Below are 23,076 nucleotides of genomic sequence, written 5' to 3'. Positions count from 1 at the left end.
TGTCTTGAGACTTTATAAGTTTGAAAATATTGCTATAACCTTTCTGTTGATTTAGATTTTGAAGCCTTCAATTTGGACTTTGGGAATTCTTTGGTCGTAACTTGCTAAAGAAAAAGTTCAAAGATAGAAAATATAATTCCATAACTTCATGGATTTCATGTGCATAATCGAGAATTCAATAAAATAGATGCTTTTACAATAGATGCATATACATCTTTTGTAAAAAGAAACAAGATCGATACGGTTAGCAATTAATCAGTTAATCAGAAAAAATTTGAGATGAATTCTAATTGAAGAAGGGATCAAGGTATTGAAAATAGACCATAAATAAGAAGAATTTCGGGCATACACAGTAATAAATAGAGAGCTATTCTTAAGAAGGATATTGTTCATCAGATGACTAATCATTCTATGATATCTATGCATCATTTGATCACAATGTTTCTAGTATTGTATCTGCTATACAAACAAAATTTCTTTCAATTCAACCGTATGGTAATTTCTTGATGAGCTTCTCGCATAATTAAAGATTTTAGGAAATCTGTTCTATTGGCTCTTTTAGTACTAAACAAAGGAAGCAATACATAGTGTCCAGATAGAATATAACAACAGAAGCTTCCATGATCATTATATAGTATATAAAGTTGCAATAGAGAACAAAATGCCGAAGCCGCTGTTTAGATTTATCTGACTTGTACATAAGATTTTGTGGCAACCTTATATCTTTAGATATATTGAGAAAGTATAAGAAGGAAGAAAAGAAAACTACCAGATCAACTGTAGATTTGCATTCTCTTTCATAATTTTTTTCAAAATGAATTGATGAGGGTGCATCTCCTTTATTCAGAAATGTTCCTGTCAAGCAGATTACAAGAAAAAAAAATGTGATGACATCAAAAATAAATAAATAAAATGTGCATTATAATATAGCTATTTTTTTACTTGTTTTTATAGATTTGTTCAGGGTAGAACTTTGAGAATGTAATGTCACAGCAGAAAATATCATAGATTTGCTAATTTTTTTTAATAGTTAGCAATAAAATTCACCTTGTTGTACAAGGCTTAGCAAGAGATTGAGTCTCATAAGTCCAATCTTTAACGTCATTGAAACCATTAATAAATAAACAAAGCATAGTCTTAATTGAATAGAGCAGTCTAGAAGCCTATGATCATTGGAATAGGGGACCAAAAAGAAGGTTCATAAACAAAATTTCCAGATTCTAGTTCATGTTCATGAAATATAAGCATGCATTTAATTTTGAAAGCAATATGGCATAATCAAACCCCTAGTCATCAGAAACTTTGGGCAGACAGATGTAAAAGCTTCATCGAACAAGGTTCTTTGCACTAATAGATTCCTCTCTTTCTAGAGCTCTTCTTAGCATCTAAGTACCTGGCTGATGAAGCTTAATGATACAATATAGCTTTATTTATTTATGCCCTCTATTAATAAATGAACTATTACAAGAGCTAGAAACTTGATAGAAAACACAATTGCTAAAAACTTTAATAGAAATTTATCAAGGCATTCAAAGAAAGCAATTTCATTTTTTCAAATGCATTCTTATATTTACTTGCATTTTGTTGTTTAGACTTTCTTTTAGACTGATTGGCAAGGAGTTGCAATTTGGAATTACCATGACAGCAGCAAGGCCTACTTCTAATAAAGTGCATTACGGGATGACGTTTAGATGGTGGAGAGGCTCCAAATGCCCTAAGCTACGTAGGCTGCAAAATATCAGCTACATGACAATATATTGTATCCAATCTCTCGTCATGTACTTCAAAAATGTTACAGCTATCATATATAACAAATCACAATGATTAATTGTTTCTAGCCATGGACGGTGGGTCTTTAATATTAATAAAAGACTATATTCAGAACTACAACCTGCAACCAACATAAACATATGTAACCTTTTCTGTGAAGAAACCTGAAGCATGTTCAAAATTAATCCTATTGGAGAGCCTGAATGAGGACAGTCTTTGCCTTTTTTCTTTATCCCTTTGAAGTAAGAAGCTCTCATGCTTGAGCAGCTTATAGCAATCAAGAAAACAATATGCATTGCAATATTCAATAAACTTATAGTTTATCAGTATTCAATGAACAACACCATTGGAATGAGTGGATTCAATAGGAATGAATAGGATCAAAGGTTATAGAAACACTAGTGGATGTAAGCAGCAGCACATGTTCTAGATGGTTTGGTACCTTGCTGGTTTACAACAGCTTGAGGATTCCAGCACCCTAGTGGGTGCATGCATATGGCATGGAGTGGATTAAATAGGACTGTGTGTTGATGATGCAGGAGGCATTGTTGCCCAACATGACAATATGTGCACCCCATGTAGCCTGTTTCTAAAAGTGAGCTACCTCAATTAAGTGAGCCACATGAGCCTATTGGCTGACCTACATACACCAGGATGTTTTGGTTGGGAGAGATCCCACTTTGGTCTTTGTAGAATTTCTTATAATGATGATGATGATTAGAGAAGCTATAAGGTTCTTATAATGAATGTCATTGTGCAAGCTTGATGAGATTATTTCAAGAATATGCACTTCAAAGGCAATGAGGTCATCATACAAAGGAAACATCAACCATGAAATTACCAAAAAAATCAATGAAAACAACTGCTCATCTACAGTGTTCTACCAAGTTCAGGATGACAAATCCCAGCCTGATAATAAATGGTAATAATATCCATGAAGCTTAAATACATGTCTAAAAAAGTTCTTGATAACACAAAACTATAAGGATTTTGTATATACAAGGCAAAATAGAAAGGTACAAAATGTTGTACCGAGAAAGAATATATGATACAATTATATTTGTTAATTTTAAAACATCCCTGTTAACTGTTAACTATGGACTTACAAGTATCAACTTGACTGAAAACTTTTTGGCTTACACCAGTACTTGCATCCTATGCTGTCTCTCATACTTCACTGTACACTTCTGCAGATGTTCCATGTTTGCATCAACTAGTCTGGTGTATGGTCTGAGCGAACTTTCGGAGCCCAAGGCAAGCCGGTAAGACAAAGCCATACTATCTGTTCAATACTTCAATTTCTTTCCTGCTTCAGGATATGGATCATTCCAGCACTGATCCTCTGCCACTGCATTTTTCCATCTTGTTAGGAAAATCCTAAGTTCAACATAAGACCGGCGCCTTACCTGCATATAAGAACCTATCAAACTAATAATCCTAAGATAATAGTCACAGGTTTTGGATTCAGCAATATAGAGTATGAAATTAATGGGAAATGCAGAAAGCTAATGAAATGTTCATGAAGCATATGAAAAGTCAGACAAAGAATATAAATCTAGAATTAATTGATCAGATAACGAGCATGAGTTTTGGCAGATGCCTTTGGTTGATAAGGACTTCGACAATTTTGAGGTCAAGGTTCTGACTTCAGATAACCCTAGGATCACAACAATAGAAGAATTTCTCGATGATTTGAAGAACAAAGCAACCATTCAGAGAAAATGTAAGAATGTAAAAGTAATTCTGGATGAACCGTTGTTCATGCTGCCACAAATTAAAATTTTATGAGTTCTTTAGGAAGGGCCAATTACAGGAATATCAGTTGAAGGAAGAAACGAATAGTTTAGCCCTGAGCTGAAAGGAAATTGATCTCTCAACCAACTCAGTTTCTCGACTTGAATTTGGATGATTCCTACAGAAGAGAGGGCAATAATTGGGTACATGAAGCAATCGGAGATCCTTCAGCCAAGGTCATCACAGCAGTCTTTAAAGCAGTAAATAATGCTTGAGTGCAAAATGATCGCTGCAGAGGAAGTAACTCATAAAAAAGAGATCGGTAGTATGGAATACATTGGCTACAATTGACTTCAAGATAGTAAACCAACTCCTTTATGGTCACAAAGCATGGCTCGAACACTTTAGGCATTGAATGGCATACAATAGGCCATTGGGGTGGTTGAAAGAGGTACAGGCTTATATATAAATTTTGCAATGGCAACAGCTTATCACAGATTGGCTGGCATGATATGCTTGCACGGTATGTTGTTTGGTCACCAAAGCAGATTACCAAGAAAAAAAGAAAAGTTGTATGCAACAGTAACTATAGATACGTCCGCATTTCACATTTTATGGCTCTTGTTGACTAACAACAAGAACCATGTATGTTATGCTTAACAACCCTCCATCTCCCCCCTCCCCACACCCCCCCCCCAACAAAAGAAAAAAAGAAAACACCCAACCCCACAAAAACACACACCCCCCCCTTCCCCAGTCCTGGACCATGCATGTGGAGGGATCAATGTTGACTACCTAAATCAATTTGGCAAACTACACAAAAAGCACACAAATGTGGGTTGTTGAATGAATCATTCCCAAACAATCAAGGATAGAAACCTTTGTACTTACTGCATATCTATCCTTAACACCAGATGATCCATGAGGGACCTGCAGGATCAGATAACAGCAATTAGTTTGGCTGAAAGATCGAATTTGTGGACTGAGGAATGAAAACCCCCTACCACTGTTCCCAAGTAAGATGACTCAGATACAGGAGCATGACCACGTTGTTCTGCATTTGACTGCATAATAGACCATAATGCCAGTCAGACAACCAGAAATGTGGAACCAAATCAATTCACGCAGGATTCAAGACCAGCTGGTTGAAAAATGAATAGTTAAGACAAAAGGAACAAGACCACCAATGATCAAGCACCCATGAAAAACTCAACATATTCAAAGTAAATTAGTATGAGATTATGATGCAGGTTGTAATTGGGGATTCATCAACATTCCACAAGATCAGGAAAAGATTTGATATCTTACCTTGTTCTCATCAAAACCACCAAGTGTAGGTGTACCCATATGAACTATATATTCACTGTCCACCACTCCAACATTTTTCGTTCGATCACCCTATTAAAGAACATTAGACATTTATTTATAACAGTATAAATACACATCTTTGAACGAATCAATACCTGACAACAGTAACCAAGCTTCATGTCTAGGCCCCATGCATGAATCAAATCATTCTGCAAAAAGGATCAGGAAGAAGAAAAATCTTGAGACTTGATTTTATTTGTTGCAGTCTCAAGGTAAAAAGATGGCAGTATGAAATGAAAATGAGAAACACAATAATATACAGCAATCCACCTGGATCATATACCACACACAACGCCATGCAGCTCTTGAGAACACGGGAGCCATCATCTCTACCCACCTGCAAAATTGTTCCCACTAGTCAAAGACTCACAGTAACTACTTCATTGCTTTAGGTGCAGAGAAGGGTCTAACTAAATTTAAGAAAACATGGAGATAGCGATTTATGCAATAAGAATGAGTAACATGGGCAAATACCTGCTATTTCACCAAGCAATGCTAACATGAGCAATTCATAGCTGCATGCTACTAACATGATAAAAAAAGGAGAGGCATGAAACACAAAAAAAATCCATACCCTGTGCACGGAGGTGCAGTACTGTTCTCATAACACCTCCCACCACCTCTCGACTTGTAAATTCTTCTGTTAATACAAAACACTAATTTCTTACATTTTTTTTTTGTAAAATGACTAAAGATAGGCATTAGTAACATAAGAGTGATTTATTGAAAACACAAGTATAAGCCAACAGTGAAAATGAACAGCTCCTAATAATTACTAAGACCGGACCTGTGCACATCTCCTTGCCTCCCACGTGCAGTGATTTGATGATGCACCTCTGATTTAGCAACGTCCAATGCAGGTTGTGATATCTCTAACCCTTCCCTCTCAATGATTGATATATAACTGTAAAAGTCAAATATGCTTCTTTAACAGGTGAAATTCAAGTACAAAACTTGAAAAGAAATTGACATATACTCGGCTTGATATTATGGTTTCACACCCAATAAAAGGATCAAACAAGGAAGAAAACTTTTATTCTGTATTTACATAAATTACAAAAAAGGGAAAACACATGAATATGAAGAATTCAAACAAAAGGAATGCTAAACCAGAAATGGTCAAAAACTAGCATTGTAGGCAGGATGAAGAAATGATATACAGGTTCTCCAATTGGAGATTTTGATTTATCACAACCAACTGCCTAAAATGCAAAAAAGCAATTTCTCAGAATTGAAAGCAAAACCAACAGAAAGTAGTTGTCAGAAATAGAATAAACAATGTTTCATTAAAGTAAGTGCAGAAAAAGAGGAAGGATGACAAGAAACATAAATTAAAGGAAAAGATCATGCCTAAAAGATGTTAAGAACTCTGAGAAGTCTCATATACTACTTGATTGAGATCCAAAATAAATTGACAGTCGTGAATCAAGGCATACTTCCTATACACTTATTACATGAGAGCTCATACCGTCCAGGATGAAAGTGCTCTACTCCAAGATCTTCATCCCAAAGGAATATATAATTGTACTCAGCAACTATATCTGGATGTAAAAAACGCTTCGCAAACCACCTTCCACGTAATATGATATTAAACATGGTTTAGATACCTGAATAGCAAAAGCTCAATTAAGACTTGCAAGTAACTGAGTGAAGTAGACATACCATTTTGTTTGATTGATTGCAGAGACATGTAAGGCACTATCACTCCATTGTAAGTCTCTCCACTCATCCACCACACCATCATAATGGAAAAGCATTATAGTGAAATTGCTGGAGAAAAACTGAAACATAACAGACCAAACAATCATCCATAAATGGACTATTGACATGCTGAGAAGAAGACAAAAGGCATTCAAAGGGATTATACCTTCTCAACAATTTGATCCACAACTGTTTTTTGCTTTATTCCAACTGCCATGGCCAACAAGCTCTGAGACGCCTTTGCTACGTGCTGGTTTAAACATTTTAATGAGAGCATTTATGAAAAAAAATAGATACAATTAACCACAATCTGATATTACACCCATTATAAGGCCATCGATATTAAAAAAAAAAAAATCATGTTATGGCAATAGCAAGGGCTGAAACTCCCTTTATCAACCTAGTTTTATTACTGACAATCAGATATAAATGTATAAGAGTTTTACCCTTTTTATAAAAAAAATATGATATTAAAGAAAAATGTTATGAAAAGCACTACAGTAATAGTGATTTATACCATCAAGTCTCCTCATGGTTAAAGATTGTGGAGAAGGCCAATCGGAGAAGTTATAGAAAGAAATATTTTTTTGGTCTGCAGGGCTGTTCCAGATGTTCTTCAGTTTTACATGCTTTCTCTCAAAAGTGATGGTTTTGATTCTAAGCAGATATCAACAATGCAAAATCGCAAATTTCCTCTGACATATCCCATTGACTTATTTCAATTGGTATATCAGCTTCAGCTGTTAACATGTGTTCTGAAGGGTGTCCTTTCAATAACTAGTTAATTTTTGCACCACACATCATGCTTCCACATCACTATCAATCTCTCAGAAAACTATAAGGCAAACATTATATGAAAATATGGCCATCAAGTTGCAAAGTCCTGCCATATTTCTAGGACAAACATTTAGGTTTAAAGTAGTAAAATTTGGACAATGGTCTTGTTTTCTTTCGCATATATAAGCATATCCACGAGAAGAGTATAAAATCAAAACAAGCATCATTTTATCAGTATCAATGGAACTGTGTCCTAGTGCTCATGAACCATGCATATGATTTTTTAGTTGTGTTTCATTTTTAATTTACTTATCCATCATACAATGATTACACAAGTATCTAGGCGGTGATAATTTCAGCCACCCATCATTTCATAACTATTAGGGCATGTATAGAAACAGAACAAACCAAAGATGGAGTCACAATTCAGTCACCTGTTCATTCATAAATAATCTGGGACAAACCATACATAGACCAGTTAAGTCTATATTTTAACACCATAGGAGAACCACATTCTATCACTTCGATGCTTGAGGGTAAGTAATGAAAATCATTTTAGCTAATCTAACGATATACGTATCCCATTCATGCAAGCACACTCCATAGTCCATATAATGTGGTATAAAGTATATACAATGACATGCAACATTTGAAATGCAATCCATGAATAAAAACTATAGGTTGATTTCTCGCACCTTTTCCTTTTGAGTGTGTAGAGATCCCCACATTGGTTGCATTTCTAAGTTTGATGTCCTGCTAACAATGCCATTAGGCAATGGCTCACTCCCTGAAGGTTTGCATTGAGTCTGAAAACCAGCAGAAGAATGAGCAATATAATCTAGCTCTCATTATAAAAAGAGCAAACTCCCAGGATTAAGATGATAAGATAGATTTCTAAATCAAGCTGTATAATATGGCAAACCTTGCATGAAGTGGACGATTTATTCTGAGTTGGCTCCATTGCTCCCCATCCTAACATTATTCCCTGAATAGTGGAGCTTAATATTAATTCCTTAAAAACTAAATTGTACTTTATGACATATTAATCTAATACATGAATACATGATGTACTTATAATTACTGGTGATGGATATCTGCATTCAGAACAGTAAAGAGTCGAGAAACTTCCAGCAAGGAGGAAAATTTTTCCAAGAAATTTCCTTTTTGTTTTTTCTTTAGGGTAATCACTATCAGAAGTAGGCAAGCCACCCAAAAATAAGAGAGAGAAAGAAAAAGATAGCAAAAAAAAAACTCAGAAAATGAAGCAGCACCTCCTAGCTCCATTGCAGTCAGGACTAAAAGCATACTATATAGCAGAATGCGATCACGCAGTCATCAAGAGCAAATAGAACCAAATATGCAAACCAAGAGAGTAGCAAAAGATGATACATTGATGAAATCATTTCTTTGAATGAGTTATACATGGATGGTATGTAAAAGTTCTGTTGTATACATGAAACCTCTAGTGATGTATCATGCCCACAACATGCGAGATGGGTAGGTGTGCATTGGTTTCACAGGCTAGTGAGAAGTGCACTCAATCTGATGCTTGCTCCAGTCTCTAAATTTCAGAAAAATTTTAGCTTGCACAAATACCAAATATTAGGCACTTGGAAGGCTACCAATAGTAGAGCACCATAAAACTGGTTTTGATTCCTAAAGCACTGACCATTATCAGGCTTTCTAGTTGCTATCTTAATAGCTCAAACCTAGAACTAGGAAATTCATATACTAAACAAGAGACACAGTAAAGCAGAAGTTATAACATAATTTACTTTAAAAGAACCTCTGCATAACCAAAATGTAGAACACACAGTATGCAGCAAGTTATGTGGGACATATACTGAAAAGTCAGAAGCAAGCAAATCATCAAAATACGGCTTTATTAAGCGGGGGACAATAGATCCTTCAAGATTTTGCCCGGTTAACTGGTTGCAGCATGCTGTATAGTACATCTAGAAGGCACACTATGTCTCAATATCTTTAAGAAATTTCCTTTCATTATCAACATCAAAATTATGCCACATAAGATATCACTATCACCAGCTATTTACTTGACAATACGATGAAAAGTCAGAAATGCACCTCGTTTGTGCCGTGTCTAATAATTGAATGGTTATATTTGTAGGTAGAGAAATGTTTCAAGAACCCATCTATGAAACACTGATTTCTGCACCCTGTTACCAACAAATTAACTCCATTGTTTTTACATCATTGTCCATTTCTTTGGGGCCTACATGCCTGTTTGAGTGTAGTAATCAGTGTTTCAGAATTTAGCTTTGCACTGTGCAGGCATCACCTTCATGCAATACAAACTTAGGCTGTTACAGAATTTCCATATGTTGATGTAGGCGTTGCCTTGGTGCACAAATAAAGGTGATGGATATATGACTCAAGTATTCTGAGACACAAAATATCATTCACCAAAAAATAGTTTGAAGTAGTAAGATTATGACTTTTGAGAATCAAAGTTAAGTATACATGGTAAATTGACATCATAATCTCGCAAACATTTCGAGTCAGATAATGAAGTGATCAACCATGTTTTCCTTTCAGAAGCAAATTGTTAACAGAAATTCATGATAGAAGACCATTTCATTTAAGAATGGAAATGTCATGCAGAATACAACATAAAAATATATGAGCAATCAAAACACTTTTCTATGCAGAGATGATATAAAACTATTGGGTTCCCAAAAAGTGACAATATAGATAATCCACAAAAGTGCGAAACTGATCCATACTTTGTTACTAACAAAAGAGGGAGTCCCAACAAGGCAGGCTAAACCAAGGACAGCACCCAGAAGGAGAAAGCTGCAAAAATATGCTCTCTTGTCTCCAGTATCTGTGAGCATAGAACCCTGCCAGGAAAATAAGACAGAGAAAGACATCTCAGCCTCAAATGGAAAGAGAATGAGCACACACACAAAATGTGTAATCACAAACTAGAGATTCTTGCAGGATGATTTCTCAACTGTAAGTTCGCAGTCAAACAAAAACAATATTTTCATATATCAAACAGTTAGATAGGATGGTATAAGAAATAAATCGAACACTAATAATTCACACCAGAAAACGATTTGCTCAATTATTTTGTGGTCAGTACTAAACAAAAAAAGAATATTAGCTTACTAATCACTGGGGTTTCCAACAATGCTATTATGCAACATGCCCAAAATCCAATATTGTCGCTACAGATGCATAACGTAAAGTGATAATTTCGCTGCTGCTCATCAATTAACAACTAATATGTATAGTTTTGACGCAGAATCTCTCGGAACTACTGAACTTAGATCCACTTACCTATCTAGAAAGAATCCAAAACCAATTTTTTGCAGGAAAGGAAACCATTGACATCAAAAAATGAATATTTATACATCACAATAGAGACCACCGAACATTAAACAAATGAATTGAAGAATAATTTAGAACACTGGAAACCAGAAACGAACATACGGATGGAGATGAGTTAGAACCACTTACAAGATTAGGCAGCCTCATCTTTCCTTGGAAAATCTCCCCAACTACATGCAAAACAAACAAAACCCACAAGGAAAAAACAAACCTTCTGAAAAAGAGCTCCACGAAGCTAGTAGCTCAACCGAGAAATCTAATCAATACCAAAATAAACCAGATAACAAATGAAAAAAGAAAAGAAAGGAAGCTCTCACCAGAAGCAAACCTAACTCCAAAAAGGAGAGGACGAATTTCTAGATGGGTTACAGGTTCCAAAGGGATTAGTTTCGACTGGGGGTTTTGGGGGTTTGAAGAGAGGAAGAAGGGTACCGAAAACAAAGAGGGAACAACCCGGCGGCGGAGGAGGAGAGGAGGTGGTGGCGGGGTGGCGGGTTTTAGGTCTCCGGCGACTGCTAATGGTAACTCCACCGAGGGAGGAAGAGTGAACTGGAAGACTCGGTCGACCACAGTTCTTTCTTTCTTTCGCTTTCCCAGCCGTCACGCTCTGTTTTTAAAGGAGGGTCAGGGTGGTGGAACGTGGTTGTATCCCTCACACGAACAAAAGATACAGCTTCCTTCGCGACTTGAGACCGTTGGATCGACAGTTGCTCAGCTCTCAAAGCATTTCAAATTAGTCAGTCGGACACATGTACAGATCGTCAATCGGACACTGGATGATCCAACGGTTAGGATTCTCGAAGGATGGCTAATCCTTCTTCCGTGAGAAGGATACAACCCCGATCCGAAGGTGGTGGGTGAATGGTGAGAATTCGTGGGACCCGGCAAATGTGGGCCCACTAAGCGTGTGGTTTCGTAATGCGCCGCATGAGTGTGGGTGGGGGAGCTGGTGACCGGTCAGCGCGCTTCAATAATGTAAGTTTTATAAATTGACACTAATTAGAGCTTTAAAGCTTCTATGATAAAAATAAGTATAGTGAATTATTAAAATTAGTAGAAAAGGACTATACTTAGTATCATTTACAATAAATATGTCTCTTTTTGGGAAAAAAAATTGATGATGTTAAAATTAGTATTGAATTTTTACCCAATAAGGATAATTTTGAATGGGCATTGACTTGTATTATATTTCCATTCACAGTCAGAAATTATCAACTAAAATAATATGTGTATTTATGTAAAAAAAGAAATTACTAATTCACTAAGTCCTAAAATGGATAATTTTATATAAAAGTTCACAATGGTAGTACTATATAATAGGTGATTTTTAAGAAGTCTACGTGCTTTTTTCTGCCCAAAAAATAAAAAGTTCATACTTTCCTTTTTTTTTGAAATATTAAAAAAAAAATTTCATGCAAAACACCATAAAGGACCTTGATGGACATTTTGGATGGTGGATAATCAAAAACCTTTTTAATTCCTTATTTCAATTAGATATCCCAAGAAAAAATTTTGGTAGAAACAATTACTTAAAAACTTGGGCTTGCGCTAATAAGTCCATGCATGTATGTCATCATGAATAAAGTATAAATTTTTTATATAGATCTTCTGAACAGATAAAAAAAATCTTGAAGATTATTTACCATAGTTTAAAGATTCCATAACTTTTAAACTGAAATCTTACAAATTTTACAGATAAAATAATATTTCTAGCCCTTGACTAAAATTTAATAATTCATCCTGGACCATGTTCCATTTACATTTTAGTGCCTTGAATGTTATATAACCATACAAACTTATGCTTTATTCTATGCAAACTTATGCCTATTAACATATAATTATGTTGTTTTACAAGCAACAAGAGTAAAACATTGTTTCATATGGAGGGTTAAAAGAGAAACGAACATTAAAACAATAGAAATACAACATAGTTGGTAATAATTTTTTGGTTAACAAGCTCTGATCATTAATATTAGTAAACCTGACCTAAAAGCATTTTTTTTAGAAAAGGATGCCAATGTGTTGATCTCATGACATATTAGTGTTTTTTATTTAGTATGTTAGGAAATGGTTGCTGATATTTATCGACAATGCGTCGTAGAGCAGTCTTGCTTCAAAAAATTATTTAGAAAGTATTGCAATTTCTTATCATTTTTTTATTTTTTTATTTTATTTTAAAAATTATATTTATCCAAATTTAAATTAAAATTAGAGAGATCTATAACAAAATTTCTTAACTTTTTGCTATTCATACTTATATCCCCAAACTTCTAACATTTTCAAATAGACCCCAAAATTTAAGATTTGATTGTAAGTGATGGAACTATTCATTTCTATTCGGATCCATGAATACATCATTGTCGCGTAAGATAGGTTCAAACATAAGATTCCACTAAAACCATTTTTGTCTAGGTTAGAAGAGGGGTTATATTTTTGTGGGAACAGAATCCCAAATTTGGTTTCATTCTATAGGCAAGCTTTGAGGGTAGATTAGTTATTTTACTTATATTGTTAAGGCTGTTGAAGCTCTTAGAGCTCGGGTAGATAGTTGGGACACATTACAATCAAATTTTAGATTTTCAAAATGTAATTGAAAAAAAATAAAAAGTTTGGGATATTGATGTAAATCATAAAAAAGTTTTATTTCAAAATTATGTATCATCCATCTGTTCCCAAATGATTGGTTCGCTTTGTTATCTAAAAAGTAACAAAGATTGACTTTAAGAAACCACACCTGGTGCTTTAAATATTCCAACGTCGGACAGCGTTAAAGCTTCAGATGAAACACAGGCTTAGAACGCACGCAACCTTTTTTTTTTTTTTTTTTGGGAGAGCATGGGTCCATTGGAAACATTTTTTTAAAAAAAGTTTAATTTACATATATATATATATATATATATATATATATATATATATATATATATATATATATATATATAACTAAGCTGGAGGCATCCGAGGCTTGACAAGCTCTGGAGACAGGACTACAAGAGCACAAACAGCTGTTCAAAATAAATTTTTCATCACCTTTCCTAATTCTTATTCTTGTATTCCACTATTCTATATATCTTTCAAATTTCCATGCAAAAGATAGAATTATTCCACATAAAAATAAATATTAATTCTTCAGAAAACTGCTCACCCATTGATCAAACACTGGGACTCTAACTAGCTGCGGTCTCGCTGGTTTGGTTTTTCTATCATTGTGAAAGAACTGCACATAATTTTATATATATATATTATACATATTGTATTATATTTTATTATATTGTACTACATAATATCAAAATGATATATATAATTATAAATATAATTATATATATATATGAATCATCACCAATATTGGAGCAAGTGGTCCTTTGAGAGGCTGCCACGATGTGGTCGCACCTATACCCGTGATTGGAGGGCCAGAGGGTGCAGCATGAGTGGTGTGGACCACGTTGGACCCTTGGCAGCTCGGTGTACAACCCACAGTATCATTTGAGCGGGGTCCATATTATTAAAAATATGAAAAGAAAGTAAAATAAAAATGGTGCACGTGGCTAATTCTGGGCTCGCTGGCTTGCTTGCGAGAGCAGCAACGCAACTTTAGACGTCGGAAAGTGAGGAAAGAATACGGGAGTCGTTTGGTTCACGGGGAGTGGAGAGAGAAGGATAATTCTTGAAAAATAAAGGGAGAATTTCTTATTTGATTAAAATTTAAAAAAAAAAGATGGAAAAAATCTTCTCTTATAAGAAGATATTTTTTATATTTCATAAAAAATAAAAATTTATAGAAAATATAGATTTTTAAATTTCTCATAGAATAAAAATTGATAATAAATTTTTTTCTAAAAATATTTTTTTAAGATCTACAGCTAAGATTTTATAAAATATTAATGATCATGATGAAATATTGAATATTATATAATATAATTTTATTATATTTTAATATTATTTTGATATTTATATTAATATAATTTTTTATTAATATTATTTTAGTATTTATATTAATATATTTATGTTTATATTAGGAACAGAATTAGATAAGGTCGATCGGATTTATGCTTAGATCCGATCAGATTAGTACTAGATAATGAGGATCCTATATCGATAATCCAAACTGTTAGATATGATTTACTACCTCAAAACTACTTGTACACTAAAAATCGTATGATTTGAAAATCCCTAACTAATGCACCAAATAATCAAAAAATATATCTAATTTAATTTTAATTAGATTGTCTAATTTTTGACTATTTGATACATAGGCTAGAGGTCTCCAAATCATATAATTTTTTATGTGCAAGCAGTTTTGCGGTAAGAGATCACATTCAATAGTTTGGATCATTGATATAGGACCCATATTATAGAATTTTGATCTGACCAAATCTGAATCCAAATTCAGTCAACCTGATTCTTGTCTAGCTCTTTATATTAATATAATATTATATCTATATCTATATTAATAAATTTATTATATTAAAATATTAATATTATATTAATATTATATTAGTATATATTAGTATTATGTTAATACCATAATTTATTATGATCTAATATTATACTATAATATATTAATATCATATTAATATTAATATCAATATAATATTATTATTATATAAAGTTTAGGAGTAAAAAGATATGGACTTGCATCTATTAAGGATATAATAGGTATTTTATACAGTTTTTTCAAAAAAAAGATACTCAACCAAATATAAATCACTCTATAATAAATAATTACCTGCCCATATTAAACCAAACGTACCAAAATCTTTCAGAAAATAATTTATGGGAAGAAAAATTCTTTCCACGAACCAACTGAGTCTATTAAGAATATTATGAAAGCTATCTCGAAGATAAATATTATTCTTCATAATATTTAGATTACCTCTAGACTTTTTTTTTTCCCTTGCACATTAAAAGATTTTTTGCGTTGAAATTGTGTATCTTGTTTGTAAATTGTGGAGTTATCGTTGCTTGATGAATTACAGTGATATTTCATAATGTGATCCAATTACCATGTTGATTGAGAGAAGGCTGCATGATGGTGGCAACTGAAGGATCCAAACTTTCCATCAGTTTGTACTTCCTAGGATACGACAATAATTCAGGATGACCAAGGTGGCAAGATTTTTTCCTGAGAAGAAAAAGTTAGAAAAATGCTGGAGCAGATTGGAAAGCATCACGGATGAGACTAAAATTGGACCAAAAATTTAAGTAGAGCATAATCATATTACAGATCATAATCAAGATTTGCTGCGATCTTGTTAGCACTCTTTGCATTTATAATTGTTCCATCAACCATGCTAAGTAAAAGTTTTGTAGGATAAAATCTGAAATCCAGGCCGTCAAATCTAAGTTTCCTACCATTTGGGAGAAGTATTTTGCGTTCCAGAGGTCAAGTTGGAGGAAGCTTGCTTATGATTTTTGTTCAAACCTTTTGGATTAATTACAATAATTTATGGTTCGACCTTGATCAACTAGATAAGATCATGGTCCAAAAAAACAACAACAATGGAACCATATTAGATTATGATAGACTGATTTTGGTGAAATAGGTCTCATGGTGGAAATCACGTTCAACCAACATTCCAACAACCATGTAGATTAAGGAGCACAGCTACCAAAAGTATACAACCTTATAGTTATAGGCTTGTGGATCACCTGGGTCGCTGTGTATTGTGGTTTATACTGACTTGGATCGGGATTAGCTTATTGCATTCTCCCTACTTTCTTCTCGTATCATGGGGTGAAAGAAATTCTTGGGTAGAACTAACCATCTCCAAATACTACTGTGACTTTTTCTTTATTGGCTTTGTCTACAGTGTTTATGGTAAACTAAGTCTATCCAAAAACTTCTCTATCAGATTTCATTTGCAATTGCATGTAATCTTTTGTATAACAGGAAAAATTTGGATGCGCTCAGGCTCTTTTTTGGGAAGAAGAGATTGAGCATAATTTTTCTTCCATGGAAGGCCTTTTTAACAGTTTTACACCTAATTGTAAACAAACTAACTTATGTTAAGCACACTGGTTAAATATGTTCATTTGTTGATTACTATTACGACTCTGCATATATGGCTTATGGATGGCTACTCAAAGTTTGGTTTAGTCTGTAACTAGCAATACTTGATATTATTTCTTTAATGATCGAAGGCTTCTACACTATTGATGGGAAATGTTGGATGCATCATTTAAAATTTATCATTTATTTAACTATGTACAACCATTTTTTTAACTATGTACAGTCTAAAGTTATGATAAAATAATAGCAGAAGTAAATCTCTCTTTTAAATATAAACTAGCAAAAAAAATCATGCTAAGCAACAGGATCCCGATTAAGACTCCGATTGAGACTCCACAACAGAAAAAAAAAAAAGGAAATACCCAACACAAAACCCCAGCCATTGTCTAAGCTTCTCTTTCGGCTACTCCAAGCCTCCCATCCGATTGGGACTCCTGAGGATGGGAAAATAGAAAAAAAAATGAAGAAAACATAGGAAAGATCAACAAATATGAAGAAAATATGAAAAAATTAAAAGACAAGACCTTCTTCCGCATAGATAGATTGATTTTTTTCCTTTTCTTTTTCTTTTTGTCTTTTCATTTCTTTTTCTTTTTGGAGATATATGGAAAGAAAAATACTTGAGGGAGATCAAAAGGGAAGGCCGCATCGACGACGGCGGACCGTGTCGATGATAGTGGGGAGTAAGACGACGGTGGAGACCGACGGAAGTTGGCGGTGAGGAGAGTAAGGAGGAGATCGGTGCCTTTTTTTTTAGAGATCTATAGAAAGGAAAGCACCTAAGAGAGATTGGAGAGGAAGGCCGATGTCGGTGACAATGGAGAGAAAGGTGATGGTGGAGACCGGCAAAGGAAGGAGATCTGTATCTTTTTTTCAGATATCTGTGGGAAGAAAAAAATCTGAGGGAGATTGGAGCAGGAAACCCGACACCGGTGATGATGGGAGGAAGACGACGGTAAAGATCAATAGGAGGTGGCAATGAGGAGAGTAGGGAGAAGGTGAACATCGACGAGGGATCAGGAATATTTGAGATAGCTCAAAGAAAAAAATGAAAATACCATTGGAAAAAAAATAACCATATGGGGAGTTTAGAGCTCGACACGTAGCACGTTGGGGAGCTCTGAACTCCCTTTTCATGTATTGTATAGATTCCATCTCTTAAATACTTCAAGGTTGGCCTTTCACAAGAGCATATTGAGAAAATCTGAATAGCCCATTTCTTAAAGGCGGCAGTGGGTCCGAATAGATTGATCTGACTTAGGTTGATGTAGGTTTGGGTCAAAAAATCTCTGAGTTAGGTTGACATAGGTTTGGGTCAAAAAAATTGTTAACCTATATCTATTTATTTATAAAGGGTTGGTTTGGGATTAATCCTTTTCGAACCTAGATTAAAAATGGCCAATCCATCCTCATTTATTCCAAAATGGTTCATGTGGGTATGTGGGTACAGGGGTACAACTTAAGTAGGATTGGCAATGGAAGCATGTTCTGGTTAGCAAAGCTCACAACCCATACCCACTCATTGATAGAAATGGTTGGTTTTGGGTTGACCAATTTCTAGCTAGCCTGAATTAAAAAATGGCTAACCTAAACTAATTTATTTTGGTTGGGTTCATGCAAATTGGTTGCTCCTAGTCAGGTTTCAATAACCTATTTCTTAGCTAGGTTTGGCAAAGTTAAGTTATACAAATTCAATAATTAATCTCATGAAGTTTAATAAGAGATAAAGGTACTATTTGATGAGAAATAGAGATAACCTTAGATAAGGCGACAAATCCATGATCATAAGATTTTATCACTTTATAAATATAACATTATCTCTTTTTCTTACATAAAAATTCTCATGAGAGTCCATCCCATTTGATGGATGCACTATAAAGAAGTGGAAGATCGTGCTAAGGGAATGTAGTCATGCATTAGAACATGATATCGGATGATAGTTTGCCTTGGTTAGACCTGATGCTCGTCGTGCATCGCTCAAAAGCTGACTTACTCATCTTGGTGCCTACTGAGCTAAGATACTAGATTGAGATTTTTGATGGATATTATGCACCGAGTGGTTACCAAATCTAGTCTATATTTTAAATATGCTCCAGATCTAATGGATGACAACTCACCTCTATCAGATAAGACAGAAGTAGTCTGACTCTCTCAACCACTCCTACTCTTTTTTCAAAGATGGCCAACTGTCCCACCTATAAATAGAGGTGTCAATGGGTGAGTTGGATAAGGTAAAATGAAGCGCTGGTTAGGTCGGGTATACCAGCTTCCCTTAGATCGGAACGGATCAGGTTGGGTCGCATTGGGTATCTTCCCTCGGATTGGGTTAGATCGGGTCGGGCTGGGCTGGGCTTATATTTATTGAGTTGAAAAGAATGATCTTTCTATTAAATAAAAAAAATTATGCATTTATTCTAATTATTTCACAAACAGTATCATGTCTTTGACTATCTATAATTATTACAGATATAAAAAAAATTAGAAGAGAAGTTCAAATTGACATTATAAAAAACATTGTATAATTGTTTGGTATTATGCACATTGTTATATATAAGAAATCAAGAAACTATGTTAAAAAAGCATAATTATTTTGTAAAGAAGTAATGCTTAAGTTATTCCAAAATGAAAATATAGCACAAATCTGAGAACAACAGCTTATGGAATAGATAGATATTAATGAAATGCATGCACAAGTTAAACTGCATAAGCAGCATATTTTCAGTAATCAAAATCATATAAGCAGCACATGAATTAATAGTCATTAATTAAGTACTCACATGTGCTCATCATGTTGCTCTAGATCATGTAGCAGGTTTTTAATTGGAACTATGAAGAGAAGTATACCTCCTTTCCTTTTTTCAATATGGAAAGTAAATAGATATATCTGTTTCCAAGGAGATAATATTGAACTTGGGATCAAAAATGTATGCCATAGACAACACAGTAGAGACCACGAAGAGTGAAAGCAGTGTAGCTCTTATACTATCCTACTGTAGTCTTGCTGAAATAAAAAGATATAATAGTTCTCATCTAACATCCAAAAAGTACTAAAACAAACATCTAGCATTGAACAATTAAAAAAGAGTTTTGAAATGGAAATTGAATTTAAAGTAGTTTTTATTTTTTAGCATTTTCCTCACACGGACCATAATTAATCCAATTTTAAATAAGAAATGTCATCTGAAACACCTATCCTATACCACGTAGCGAATTCAAATTGAAATCCTAATATCCTACAAATCTTCTAATAAAAGGCTTAGATATTAAGTTAAGAATTAGTTGGATACTCAACTAAGCAGGACAAATACCTTCGAGCAATCTCCTGATAGGTGCTAGTAACTATAAAATCTGCATTGTTCATGGCAATCAGATCAGCAGTGAACTAACACAAGTGGGAGCAAAATAAAACCAAGATGTCTCAGATAGTTATTGGTGTTAAACAAACATCAACAACTTTAAACCATACTTTCCAATCTACAAAATACAGCAGAATAATTAGCTAATAATATGATTTAGGGAGAAATAAAAGATAAATACTGTGTTACCATAAATAATAAAACTTATAAGTTGACTTAAAAAAGGAAGGTACCCAAATAAAACTATCTACTTACTTAAAAAATTTATAAATTTTTGTTTAATACATTAAACTAAGACACAAAAATATGAACATAATTGAAGTAATTAAACAACAAAAATCATGCTAAATGTTAACCATCTTACCTCAAAGCAAGAAGCTTGTATTTCGAAGTCATTGAAAAAGCTAACAACTAAATCCTGAATTAATGGATGGAAAAACAAATCACAAAAGGGATGTCATTGACACTTATGTACAATGTTAATCTACATAATATATAGAATATGATAAAAAAGAAGAAGAATATAATGTCTAAACATCAGAACACTACAATGAACCATTTCACTTAAAGGCAAGTCTCACAATAAGACATCAAAAATACATAATAGGAACAATAATAGAAACAAAACAATAAATATATTATTTTCTAGAAAGTCATCTCCCCTTTACGATAAGAAAACAATCAACTAAAAAGAGAACAACTAAGTACTTATGCTAAACTTTCTCCATTTCATCAATCTTTTTCATGGTCCATCACCAAACTTTCTTCTTCATTATCATCATAATCATCAAGGATTATCTGAATTGTATTGCCTTGCGATGGTACAGATAAACCTAAAAAAATATGAAAAAAAAAATAAATTTCATAATTCAATAATGTATAGAGTACAGCATACAACCTAATGAATGAAAAAGATATTTTATTTACTTTAAGTTCAGTCCATAACCAATTTTGAGCACATATTAATACCTCCAATATTTTGGAATGAAGTGTACTATAGTGTGGGTTCAACAATCTATCACTTATGCTAAAAGCCAACTCTGAAGCAACTATTGATACAAGAATGGCTACAATATTCCTAGCAATCAACCGCAAAGTAGGATATTTGAGTCTTTAATTTTTCCACCATGGTAAAATATCAAAATTCATAGTTCTTAGAAGCACACCATCTTTAATGTAGTGATCCAACTCTACTACTTTCACGTACTCAACCTTATTCTCACTACTAAGAAAGTTAGTTTTTATTAATAGAGTAGCCTCTATCATAGCAAATAAAGTACCAGAAGAACAAGCATCAAGAGCCATTCTATTATCCTCATTAAGTAACTCATAGCAAATATTCTTAATCCTTGCAATTTCATCAAAAGCTTTATCCCCACAGATTTAGGTGAACATCTACTCCAACAATTTCATTTTGAATCTTAGATCTAAAATAGCTACTACTCTAATAACACTATGAATTACCACTACAAGAAAAAGATTTTTTGTGACGGTATTTTACCATCACAAATAATCATTTACCGTCGCAAAAGAGTATTTGCAACTGTCTTGCGACGGTATTTTAATCATCGTCGTTTTGGCCGTAGTAAACAATCCGCGATGGAGGAATGCCACTGCAAAAAATTTTTACGATAATTTTTTACAACGATAATTGCTTGCATCACAAAAGGGCATCTATGAGATGTATTTGTGATATTTATTTACGACGAAGGATACTATCGCAAATAAAAGATTTTTTGTGACGATATTTTACCATCACAAATAATCATTTACCATCGCAAAAGAGTATTTGCAACAGTCTTGCGACGGTATTTTAATCATCGTCGTTTTGGCCGTAGTAAACAATCCGCGATGGAGGAATGTCACTGCAAAAAATTTTTGCGATAATTTTTTACAACGATAATTGCTTGCATCGCAAAAGGGCATCTATAAGATGTATTTGTGACATTTATTTGCGACGAAGGATACTATCGCAAATAACTTTTTCCTACAGTATTTTGCTGTCGTAAATAAGTACTTTATTTTTACGACAACCATAGCCGTTACAAATAGTGGTAGTAATTTTTTTTTTATTACAGCACTCCACCATCACAAATAGTGATAGCAAAAAAATCTTATTTTTTTTCTTACAGCACTTTGCCATTGCAAATAGTAGTAGCAAAAAAATTTTTTTCTTTATAGCACTTTACCATCACAAATAGTGGTAGTAAAATTTTTTTTATTATTTTTAATAAATCATTTACAATGGCAAATATCATCACAAATAATATAAATTATATTTTTATTAACTATATTTATTTTTTTATTTTTTATATAATTATGCCTGTGAACTTGTAACCATTATTGATACACCTGCTATCAATTAGAGAGAAAATAAAGCATAATACTCAAATATTGAAAATAAATCCATTCAACTAAAAGTAACTTGAAATGCATTGTCCAATATTAAAAATCTATCCAAATTTTATTTAAACATAACATAAGTATTCAAGTACATGTCCATTATCGAAAATACAATAAAAAATAAAATAGAACATAAAATTTGCTTGCTTCATCTTCATGAAATTGTACCTAAACCTGAAAATAAATAAAAAATATATTAGTTTAATAAATTATTATAAAAAATATAAAATGAGGTCACTAACAAAAATAAATTTCATAGGACAAAGTCTACAATGAAACCTTTTTGTATCATTAGAAAACGGAATGCCTCTGATTTCACTATGGAGAACAAGTTTGTAAGGGACAACCAGCCTGATGGCTGGTCTAGGTACCAAACACTAGAAGGTAGAAATAAAAGCATATTTCATACGAGCTTTTTTAATTTCTCTGATTTATAAATTTTTTTGATAGCATAATAAATAAATAAATAAATAAATAAATAAAACTAGATTCAACTTTTTGAACCATTTAGATGAGAGATTGATTTAAATACTGTTAGAACAAGGATAAATGTGATTTTATTTTGTATAAATCTAAATGCAATGCACCTTAAGCAATTGATATGCC

At 33.4% G+C, this 23,076-nt stretch overlaps 1 protein-coding gene across 4 annotated transcripts; it reads right to left on the bottom strand.

Annotated features, from left to right (window-relative positions):
* Positions 1-530: 530 nt before the first annotated feature.
* LOC105051150 (uncharacterized) lies at positions 531-11,291 on the bottom strand. Of its 4 annotated transcripts, XR_833160.3 has the most exons (17): positions 11,022-11,291; positions 10,834-10,874; positions 10,095-10,211; positions 8,273-8,335; positions 8,046-8,156; positions 6,740-6,823; positions 6,535-6,653; positions 6,341-6,442; positions 5,660-5,776; positions 5,447-5,512; positions 5,143-5,209; positions 4,968-5,021; positions 4,813-4,902; positions 4,509-4,568; positions 4,396-4,434; positions 2,877-3,176; positions 531-855 (listed from the first exon to the last, which is right to left on the bottom strand). XR_833160.3 is itself a non-coding variant. In XM_010931459.3 (16 exons), the coding sequence occupies exons 2-16, from the start codon at positions 10,849-10,851 to the stop codon at positions 3,057-3,059; spliced, it is 1,227 nt and encodes a 408-aa protein (XP_010929761.1). In that variant the 5' UTR covers positions 10,852-10,874; positions 11,022-11,291; the 3' UTR covers positions 2,721-3,056. The 4 variants fall into 4 exon arrangements, 3 of the variants coding, with proteins under 3 accessions (XP_010929761.1, XP_010929762.1, XP_010929763.1); XM_010931459.3 differs by lacking the exon at positions 531-855 and having other exon boundaries at positions 2,721-3,176; XM_010931460.4 differs by lacking the exon at positions 531-855 and having other exon boundaries at positions 2,721-3,176; positions 4,512-4,568.
* Between the last annotated feature and the right edge of the window lie 11,785 nt (positions 11,292-23,076).

The sequence above is a fragment of the Elaeis guineensis genome, chromosome 9 (assembly GCF_000442705.2).
Source record: "Elaeis guineensis isolate ETL-2024a chromosome 9, EG11, whole genome shotgun sequence".
Lineage (NCBI taxonomy): Eukaryota > Viridiplantae > Streptophyta > Magnoliopsida > Arecales > Arecaceae > Elaeis > Elaeis guineensis.
The sequence above is the reverse complement of the archived record's forward strand: the minus strand, read 5'-3'. Positions and strand labels throughout refer to the sequence as shown.